Source organism: Crocodylus porosus, unplaced genomic scaffold (assembly GCF_001723895.1).
Source record: "Crocodylus porosus isolate Cpor-Errol unplaced genomic scaffold, CroPor_comp1, whole genome shotgun sequence".
NCBI classification, from domain to species: Eukaryota; Metazoa; Chordata; order Crocodylia; family Crocodylidae; genus Crocodylus; species Crocodylus porosus.
Genome location: NW_017728886.1, coordinates 56,391,745 through 56,403,118, shown reverse-complemented (window position 1 = coordinate 56,403,118; position 11,374 = coordinate 56,391,745). Strand labels below are relative to the sequence as shown.

The following is an 11,374-nucleotide window of genomic DNA, read 5'->3' as shown; positions in this document are numbered from 1 at the left end:
GATAACAGAAATATGTCCCTGAAGCTGTGGAAGGTCAAGTAATATATTAACTAGAAGCCTGCACTCACTAGAGCTGGACTTAGTCTCAGAATTCATTTCCTAGAGACAGAAATAACCTTGGACTTCATCATGTTCGGAAGTAAATGCAAAAGTTGTATCTCCACAAGATGCTCAGGTTATGTTGGCCATAGACCGAGTATTATTTTAAATCTTACAGTACCTCTAGTAGGACATAAACTTGTTCTGGCATCTTCTGTCCATAGCTTTCCAACAGTGTAATGGTTTCTTTCAGAGGTTCAAAGAGCTCATCTGTAGCTATCTGCCTGTCTCTCAAAGCCAGAAGGTGTCCGAGGATTTCTACTAGTCCATTATAATCTCCTTTTAGCAGCTGTCTTTCAAGTCCAGCATTGGTCACTTTTATAAATTCTTCTAAATCAGTCAGACTATCAAAAAAAAGAGATGCACATTTCTTCTTTGAAAATCCTTTTCTATATAAGTGTGAATAAATATATGAGATGTTAAACTGCCATGTTTTCTCACCTATAACACGCACCTTTTCCCACAAAATTTGGGGTGCATCTTTTAAGTGGGGAAGCTGATTTGCTGACTGAAAAAAGTCACCATGCTTTTATTCCTGCTCTACAGTGCAACAGATGTTATATTACTATTCAGGCAGCTGAAGGAGTTAACTGACTTAATGATTCAATGTTATTCACTCCACAGGTGTTAATGATTATTTCTCCTTTTTAATGGTCTTGATGGTCCACTAAATCAAATTAACCTTGTTCAGGGAAAATTTTGCTGTCAGTTAACTGCCCCCAGTTTTTCTCCTCCTATTTTACAGCCCTGGAGACTCATCAGCTTTTTGAAAATCATAGATCCATCCAGGGAGAGCAATTTTCAGCAGTAGCTAGGGTTTAGTATTAGTTAAGTAGGAAGGAGAAATTGAGTCAGCTGAAGTTTAGGCTCTGTCCTTGCTCTATGAAGCTACAACTCTAGAAACAAAATTCTTCATTCTTTCAAAAATAAGGCACATTACATTCCAGGGTATGCTGTATATGAGAAAATATGGCACTTTGCTTTAGGCCCCTCTATCAGGCATTAAATTTATCACACAATGTGTTAACCACATGACAAATGGTAACCTGGCACATGTTCAAGTGTTTTATCCTGCTTTAAACTGGCAAACCAGCCAAAAATATATTCTATACGTGTTGGAGCATCCACAGCACCTTTGTGCCTTAAACTGAATGTGTGCCAGAGTAGCTGATGGACACCCACTTCTTCCCAGCAGGTTTAAACTCCTGCTTTACATAGGCTGCTCTACATGTGAGTTTAGAGGTGCTGAGTAGGGGGAGCTGATGGGGGGAGCTTCTCAAGTGCTGGAATCAGGGATCAGATCCCACAGCACCATGAAACTAATGTTTTCCCCTGGCCTCAGGATTATCTATGTTTTACATATTTGTTATATTGGGGCCATGTTGCACATTACACTTGCATTGTGCTAAATGCCCTCAAAATGCAAGCAACCATGCGTCCAAGCTGTAAAACACATGCTAAGTGTGATCATATTGTAGTGAAATTATAACTTTCTGCATGAGAAATGCCTCCAAATTGTATTATGCAACACGTTCAGCTATCATCAGATCAATCCGTTGAAATTAGAGGAATTTTCAGTCCTCACTCCTCTGCTTTATTAAATCTCCAAGTGCCATAAGAAAAGCCATAAATGTCAAAAGAAAGGATGCTGGATCTTTCACTTGTCAGGTTCCTCCAGAATCAAACTGAAAGCCAGATGACTGCAGCCCTGGAAGGTTCCAGCCCCAGCACCACACTGGAGCCAGTTCAAGGCTGGTGTGGTGCTAAGGCTGGGACCAACAATAGCAAGCTGCGCATGTTACAGATTGTAATAAACATTACTGCGTGACTGCTCAGAATGTTTTAACTTTAATACTGCACATATTTAACATGTCCTAAGTGTCCTATGCAACTAGAGCCTTAAACCAGTGTTGACCTGACATCCTGTGGTACTAAGCCCCTGCAGTTCAGTTTGACCTCACTGGGATTCACATGTGCTCGGCTGTATAAAAATAAGTATTTACATCACATGTGATATCATGGTTAAAAGGACTGCCATGTTGTATGAAAAAAGTACTAGTGACCTTATTATAACCTAGCTTTAATATCGATGGATGCAAATTATAAATCAGTTTCACTACCACAAATTCTGCCCAGATTTACAGAGAGTCAAATAAGTTTACAGAAATGGGTATACCTTTGTAGGGAGTGTAAATAAGGTCAGACTTCAGCTTATTAAAGCATTACATGATTATCGCTGTTGATAAGCAGAAAAATAGGAGGTTACAATAATTGTTGCTCTGATACAACATATATTTACCTTTCAGTGACAAATCTCAAAAGATATTCCTTGAACATCCAGCTCCATTTCTTAATAATATTTAATAATCTCATTTTGAAAGGCTTTATATCAATTTTAAACCAGCTTTCAAAAATTCTGAAGTCTTCAAACTTGCTCATCTGAATGTATAGATTCTCATAAATGTCAATCTAGAGAAGATAAAAAATATATTTTATGTAGGTATTCTTCCAAATTTCACTCAGATATGAAGTTAGTTAAAAATGCATGTGAATGTTCATTCTCTTGCCTGCTCTTTAAACTGTTCAGTAGTAGGAGGCTGTTCAGACACTCGATTATCAGCATGAGCTTCAATCTCTTCAGTTGTTAAAACATGTCCAGACAATAGAAACTGCTTCATAAATTCAGATCTATCATCTATCCACAGATAGGCGTAGGTGTCAAGAGAATTTCTGTAGTCCAGGGCTTTACTGGTAACACCTGCCACTCTGTTCAAAATCTCCTGTCTGATTTCACACAACTCTGACATATTATCCATATCATTCTAGGCAGAGGGAAAAAGTAGTTGTTTATGCAGCAGTAAACTAAATATATTAAGTAGTATACTAATTATATAAATACAAACAATTAGCTACACTACATTTGCTATGTAATGCAAGACTGAGAAATGATGCCCTACTCTTCCTCGCTTCCACTAAAAACTATTCATAAACAATCTATATATCTGCTTAATACTGGGCCATACCCAGTAAATCCAAAGTAATTTAAACAGAAGGCAATACTTTACAAATCATTCCATTAAAATTCCTCAGAATCTCATGCAATTCTCACAATTTAAGTCTCCAGTTTATTGGATGGGCTTGTAAGGAAAAAAAAGATTACAAGAACTAATGCTTTTTACAAGTTATACATTAATTTTCAGAACTCATACAACTGAATTGCCATTCTACAATTAAATCTATTGTTCCTTTATAGAAGACAAAGTTATAAAAATACCTGATAATGTTCTGCTTCCAGATGTGCTGCTACTCTCTTTACCTGGGCAGATATTTTGAAAATACTGCCCAAAAGTTCATCTATTAGGTCATAAAAGCTATCTCCAGCGTCTCTATCCAATGAAGGTTTAAACCCAATCTCTGGGCCATTAAGAATTATTTGTGCCTGAAAAAGTGGAACAGGCTTCCGATTTTTCTCTGTATTCTCCAAGAAGTAATCTAAATTATGCATTATAGAATTAAATAAACCATCAACTACAATATCATCAATATACTCTATATAACTCTTCCAAGAGTCTGAAGCAGAATCAGCTTTGAGGAGCTTTAAGTTGTCCTGGAAAAAAGGAACACAAAGAAGAATAAAAAATAATTAAAACAATTTAATTAAACAAGTATCTAGCATAAATTAGTCGTCTTTCAAAATATATCTGCTTCTATTCTCTGTCATTTAATAGGTACAAAAAGTAAAACAAGACTCCATTGACATCTATTGTACCAAGTAGAACCCCACTATCGTATTTTGAACTGCTTGGAGGACCTGTTTGACACACTCTCCACTTCAATGGAAGTCAATATAAAAGAAAGGCACCTCTTGAATGGATCAGACTGGAGATCAGAACACAAATTATTATATTAAATTGCAGTTTTGGTGCAACACTGCCCTTTTTAAAGAATACCTCTGCGTGCTGCAGCAGCACATCACTGCTTGTTCTGTACTCCAGTATCATCCCTTTCGAGCCTGCTAAATATGACATACTGAAAAACAAAAAAAATCTTTATCCAGTCCCATTCTTAATTAAAAGCAATGCTTTTTCTACCAGAGTAAATAAATTTAGACTAGAATGTGGACATGATGATGTTCCCAAATTAGTGGTATTACAAATGACAGTAATAAATCAAAAATATTTAGGAAAAAAGAAAAAGATGCAAAAAATTCGCGTGAGAGTAGGGGAAATATTTTTTCAGAAGAGGATCTGATTCTGAATTACTTTCTTGCAGATCATCAGTAGTCATGCAACACAGCAGCTGATATTTAGGGACTTTAATGTTTTATTGATCATAGATAAACAACAGGAAAATTAAACACTTTTGATTATGTATGCATATTTAGGTAGATAACCAATCTTCAAAATTTAGAACAAAATATTTCAGAACATCTTCTGCAAAATAGATTATGGAACAGCTCCAGCTGCAGAGTTGACTGCCTATGGAAATCACAAGAAAAATTTAGTTCAAGGAACCATGGTAATGAAATTGAGACAATAACTCTATCATGATTCATCTTAAACCATAATTCCCAATGTGGTAAAAATTATGTCTAGTGGGTTAAACAGCACTTTTTATTTCAAAAGTGTGCCAAGATTATTCTTTTATTTTGTTAGTATGTTCTTTTTATGATCTACCCTTAAATTATGGTTCTGCTCTGAACACGGACTCAAGAAAGAAATCCAAGCATCATATTTGGAGCCACTGAAGTCTTTATATAGTAGTTATAAAAATATTTATCCCATCTGCATAATTAATTAGCTAATTAAATACACAATATATGTGTTCAGTTAAATACTAACAATTTGCAGTCTAGCAGACTAAACATTTAGCTCTTCTTTTGTCACTACAAATATAGGTTACTAGTCAGCAACTGAAATGCATTCTTCATCAGATACAGATTGTGTGATTATGAATAATCATCACAAGAATTGTGTATTACTCACTCCTCAAATTAGAGGCTCACTTAAAATGTACTTATTACCTCTACAAGCTTATGGATCCGGAAGCTATCCTCTTGTAGCAGTTTGTATTTCTTAGCAATTCTGTCTCCTTTGTCTTCCAGATTTAGCAAAGCTTGTTTCTTATTATCTTTCCTGGAAAACAGTGTGTGCTCTGTCCATGCGTTCATAATCTGCTGAATTGTTTTAATGTTATCCTTTGACTGTTGAACTCTGTGCTCCAAGTGATGCACTGTCGTTTTTACTTGCTCAGTGTAGTCCCAGCAGTTCTCTTTTTGCCATGTAAATATTACTTCTGCTTTTTTTAGCTGATCATCAATAGTCTTCAGTTCATTTTCAATCAGGGGATATTCCACCTCCAGAATAGTCTGTTTAAGCTTGTTGTACCACTGAACAATGAGTTCAAGGTTTCCAATGTACTATTTTCATAGAAAGAGAGTCATGAATTAAAAAACTCAGTGCAAAGCCCCTGATGTTATATGAATGTCTGGGTGGCCCTTAATATGTACAGAGCACCTATTCAGTGGTGTCTTCACACTAGAAAGGAAGGCCCTAAAAAGACCAGCTTTCAATGGGCTACTGGGGATTCTGTCACTAGAGCAGAGAATATATTGGATCCACGTTCTGACAATTCCAGCCCCCCAAAGTCCCTGCACAGCTGGCATGTAGCAACAGTGCCCAATATTCCAAACTTCACTCTGCCCCATGGGTTCCCTGTTTCAGGGTGCATTTCCACAGTTGTCCTAGGTTGTATAATAATAGGGTAAATTATTCACGCCTATTGAATAACTGGACCGGGCGAAGCATGTGCACACACGCACACAAATAAATATGAGCTAGAAAAGGTACGTCTTTCATGTTCTGAAAGCACATACCTTATTAAAAGTCTTCTTTTTCTCAAATAGTGATAAAGCTGAAGCTGGAATGCGAGTCTGGTTTAAAATCAGTAGGTATTTCACCTCTCTCAGTAGAGCCACTAGCTGTAAGAAATAAAGAAGCTGTACCTTTTATTTGTTTCATTTCAGGAGGTACAAGAAAGCTTTCATTTTAATTCTGTGTATAACCTGAAATATTAAGGCAATAAGATACAATGGGTATGTCTACACATGTATTTATGCATGCCTAAACTTAATGCGCTTTGCTTAAGGTGCAGTAGGGCAATTTAGAAGTGCATCTACACGTGGACATGCTAATGTGCATTAAGGCACATTAAATTTAGGCGTGAATAGCTAAGCCACATTAGCATGGTATGTGTCCATTGGCACGCACTGTGTTAACACACATTAGCACATCTATATGTGCACTAATGCAACTTAGCTATTTGCACCTAAATTTGATACCTGCTCAATGCAGGTATCAAATTTAAGCTCACATAGCCTTAAATCACCATTTTTAAGGTGCATTAAAGATGCACACATGTAGACATGCACCCTTAAATGTGCCTTAAAACTGGTGATTTTAGGCTAAGCCCATTTAAAAAAGCACACGCAGACATGCCCAATATGGCACAAGAGCCTATTAGAATGCAACACCTTGGTTAGAATTTAGTAGTATGGGAATGAGGGATCAAATTTTAGCAATCTAAAAATAAAGAATGCTGCATATTATACTATACAGTAAGTGCCACCTATAATCATCATCATAATTATTTTCTTCCAGCTGCCTCCAGAGAAATCAAATACTATTACAACAGCTTTCTTTATTTCTGTAGTTTGGAATTGTCTCCAATGCAGGCAAACAAGAACTATAATTTTCCAACTGAAAAATTAAGATGGTGAAATAAACGATCATAGAAATGGCAGAGAAAGCAAATGTTATTTTCCTAGCATTAAACTGGAATTTAGTCATATACTGAAGATATTCACTTTAAGGATCTTGCCAATTTAAAAATCTCAGTTTCTTCAAGAAAGATTTTTACCAGGGAAGCAATTTTGAAGTGGCTGTCCAAGTAAAGTGGCAGGGGCAAAAAAGCTACATGTCCAAGACTCACTTAGATAAGTGGAAGAATGACATGACAGGACACAGATTACCATACACCATTTGGCCTGTGCAATATGGAGTCATGTAATAGAAGCCCCCAGGCTAAGGTATAAAGATAATTCTGTAGTGTGTGATCTTGTTCCTTGCAGCTGTGGGTGAGTATCTGAACTGGTGATGTTGGGGATTTCTTTGAATAATGACATCCTGCAAATGCAGGGGACTTGATTCAATGGCCCAGAAGGCCCCTTTCAGTTTCGTATTCCTAAATCAAGGGGACAAAATTGAACAAAATGCAGTAATTTGTAATATGTTAAATAAATACCTTAGGGTCAAAATTCACACTCAGGAGACCACTTTCCAGATTACGTTTAATTAAAGGTTGGTTTAAATTAAACTGACAAACTTCGTCCACTTTAGTTTTCCACTCATTGAAGATGTGATCTTCATAACTGTCAAGTAAAGTCAACATTTCTAAATATTTCTGATAAACTAAAGAAGCTTCAGGACCTTCCAAGATTCTGTGGGGGAAATAAACACATATAGTCCATTTCCATTAAAACATAACGTAATTTATTAAATCAATTTAGATGCAAATTATACCAATTACTAAAATGTGGAGAAAGTTCTATATATTCTAAATATTTATTTTTAGTTATTAATAATCTTATCAGTCAAGCCACATAAAAATCTGAAAAGATAGAGAGTGGGAACAGATCAGTTTTATCCAGTACAAGGACAGTTAGGGGAAGGATGAGCGTCATCCTTCTCAGTGGCTGCACTCATTTCCCAGTGTTGTGAAAGGCCATCCCTCAGAATTTAAAACAGTATCAATTTCTCATCATCACTGTTGAAGTTAGTATATTTTCTCCTAATGAAACACTCTGTTCATAGTGCTGCCTCTTAAAAATATAAAGGTTGGACATAAAAGATACAGGTACAATTTTTAAAACCAGCTGCTATAAACAACTTATGCAAATAGCTTAAGTTTCACTTCTGAAAATTTTACCTATATAGAACAAAACTTTTTTTTAAATAGGTTATAAGACAGTACTGTTTCAGAAACTAAGCTTTTCAACATTGCTTTCCTTAATGTCACATTTACAGCAACAATGAGACAACCCTCTTACAGATATTAAAAATCAGTTTTGAGAGCATCACAAGATACACATGCGCAGATACAGAAATGTTAATGTTGCCAGGCTGGTTCTGGAAATTTGAATATTGTTTCATGTATACAAGGGTGGGGGGTGTTGTTGTGGTCCAAGAAATATGCAAGATGATATTTTTCATGTTATCTTTTATTGGACCAACTATGGAGTTGGGGTGGGGGGAGTGAATAAAAGATATTACAAAAAACACCTTTGCTTTTCACGTATATATGGCACACACAGTGGACTCCTGGAAAAGAGACACGGGTAAGTTTTATTATTCTTTTTCACAATAATTACAAAACCTTGCTTACAGGTTGTTAACCTTCTAAACATAAATAAGTGCATGAACACTTACGGATGAGACAGATATGATAGGTATGACCAAAATGTCTGTATCCGTCCTTTGAGTTCTTTGGACCACTTAATATTTCCTGAAGTAAATGGCATATTTTTGTTTATGATCTCATTCCCTTCTTCTACCTGTGCGTTAATATAACAAAAATGTTGATACAAGCTATTACGATTTCCAAATCTAAAGAGAAAAAATGAGAACTAAGCTTTTGTTTACTACATACCTGCTTAACATGCCCATCATATAAGCGTTTACAATTATCCAGCTCTTCATCAAACATTTGCAGTAAAATGTTATAATTTGGGTTAAAAATCTCCATAATGATAGGTTTTTCTAGAAAGTGCCCAAAGATGGCTAGAAGCTATAAAAATCAAAGTTAGTGTCAGATTCCATAATTCAATACTTAAAATTAAATACTTAAAATTAATTTTCTCACACTGAAAATCTTTCAGGATAACTATCGCTGTTGAAATTCTTGAATCAGGACCTTGTGTGATCTACCTCATCAATTTCTCTTTCTCCAGGTGCCTTCCAATGCCTGTATGCTTCTGTAATCTTCTCTTCTATCTGCTCTTTCCAGTCTGATAAATCCTTGTTCTTCCAAACCATCATGGTTTCACTAGTTTAACTGAATGCTTCATTTTAGGCTAATGAATTTGGAAACAGGTCTACTATATTACAGTATTGGTAAACTCAACAATCAAAAGACCCAGATAAACAACTTAATTCTCTGAAGCTAGTACCAGACATCATTCTACAGTTAAAGCCTGATCTCAAATTCATAGACTTATTTAGAAAGATTCACATTTTTCAGTGAGCTATGGATCAGGTTTTTGACCCACAATCCATCACGGCACTTATGAATGCGTGCGTCATTAAGTATGTAAGTTCCCTATTTGATCCTGCAAGATGTTGAGAACTTAATGAAATGATGGTATGAATACACAGCACACTGTAGTGACAGACACATACTCAAATAATTCAGGTATTGGAAGCAGCATAGCCTTATTAGTACAGCTCTATACTTGGGCTATTTGGGCTATTTTATCTTGCTTCTCAGCTGGTAAACACCACTTAGCTTGTCCTCACTGAAATTGTGTTACTGTAGGTGTTGCAAAATGTTTAATTTACGTAGGTGACACAGTGTTTCTAGGACAACTGTAATTATTATTTAGTCATTTATAGGGCATATTTCTTCTAAGGGTACAGTCTTGGATGCATTTGGCCATTCAATGTATATGTTCCTGTAATTCTCTCACTCCCTTCCGGCCTGTTTCCCCAGTGAATGTGGATGCTACCAATAGTGTTAAGAAATAGGGACGTTTAAAAAAAATCTAAATAATAGGTAACACAATGAATTTCTCATAACCCTTAAATATTCTAGACATAGAACATTCCATGTCTACTAAGGAATTCATGAATTCATTAATTTATTAAAAAGGTCTTCAGCATTTAAAATCTTAGATTTGCCTTTTATGTTGATGTCTGCTGCAAAATGCCATTGCTATCCTGACAGCTGGATTTTACCCTTAGTTTCTGACTTTCCACTTGCTTGCAAGTTAGTTTAGGACGATGCTGACTGTTAAATGACAAATATTTTAATGCTTTTATTACTGACCTTAAATGCTGATTCTAAGCCTGAACAGTCAATAAATCCCATACAAAGAATGGACCCAAGGCATCTTTCAAAGTCCAGGATTTGGGCTTTAAACTCCAAATAATCAGTTTCAAACTCCTGTAAAATATAAATAATCCTAATTTTAAGTTGTATTGGGAGTAGATTTAATACAGTAGAAAACAGATACAGTCATCTCAACTCTTTCTGGAAGAGCACCAATAAACTCCTAAAATGCAACTTCTAACATGTGTTACTTAAGTTTATTGAGGATCTTAAAACAATTATGATGTCTTAATGTTTGCTCACCCTTTAAATACATTTAAAGGAATTTAAAAGTATCTGCATGTCTATAACCCTTTGAAACAGGTTCAGAGAAAAATTTACATTCAAATAGTTCTGTAGAAGGCAAGACAGAGCTGCAGAAGTTAAATAAAAACAATGTTCTGAATAAGTATGTTAAAATATGTCATCAGGAACATTTATAAGCATAATTTCTGCTCCCCAGTAATCAAAATACAGTGATGTTTGCTGAAAGCAATGTCAAACACATAAATTAAAGGAATATGCATTAAGGCTTTGTCAAGTTTCTACCATAAATAGTCCCACAGAACCCCTGTAAGGTTCTACAACAGTACTGTAGGGGTCTTGCATACAAATCTGGCAGATCATAAATTAACCAAGTAGTTCTCAACACTTTTTCCCCAAACGTTTCACTTAGTCATACACTTGACAAAAGGGAGTTAACTAACTTTTGACAGTTTGATAGTTGTTAAAAGCTCTTAGCAACAGTAACTCAGTATCCCAGCCTCTATTTTACATATATGCATATTTTTTGCTCAAAGAAAAAAGGCCAGTATTAATATTTTCCCTTTCCATCACAAGGCAGGCTAAAAAGTATGTGTAAGGAAAAGTTTGGCAGATAATCATACTGCCAAAGGCTGCTCTGAGGTCTAGTATCTACCTACTTCAAAAGTAGCCTCTATCTGTCCGATACTTCTGCTGATCACAACTGAAGAAACATACAAGACAAGGCAATGATTCTCAAGCAGGGTGCCATAAAATCCTTTCAAGGATGTTGAAGCATGCCACGTAACATTAGCACTCTTAGGTCCCATCTAGAAGTTACATTAAGGCAAGGGTGGGCAAAATGAGGCCTGGAGGCCAGATGCGGCCC

The 11,374-nt window shown here is 35.8% G+C and overlaps 1 protein-coding gene across 1 annotated transcript in view; it reads right to left on the bottom strand.

The window, feature by feature from the left end:
• The window catches only part of DNAH11 (dynein axonemal heavy chain 11), a 270,897-nt gene that overhangs the window by 217,233 nt on the left and 42,290 nt on the right, over window positions 1-11,374 (bottom strand). The window contains exons 9-18 of the mRNA XM_019534456.1: window positions 10,201-10,317; window positions 8,806-8,943; window positions 8,586-8,710; window positions 7,402-7,597; window positions 5,975-6,079; window positions 5,123-5,518; window positions 3,374-3,706; window positions 2,667-2,921; window positions 2,399-2,568; window positions 221-443 (exon numbers count right to left, since the gene is read on the bottom strand). Of these exons, the coding sequence (XP_019390001.1) occupies window positions 221-443; window positions 2,399-2,568; window positions 2,667-2,921; window positions 3,374-3,706; window positions 5,123-5,518; window positions 5,975-6,079; window positions 7,402-7,597; window positions 8,586-8,710; window positions 8,806-8,943; window positions 10,201-10,317 (2,058 nt within the window). The remainder of the gene's footprint in view (window positions 1-220; window positions 444-2,398; window positions 2,569-2,666; window positions 2,922-3,373; window positions 3,707-5,122; window positions 5,519-5,974; window positions 6,080-7,401; window positions 7,598-8,585; window positions 8,711-8,805; window positions 8,944-10,200; window positions 10,318-11,374) is intronic.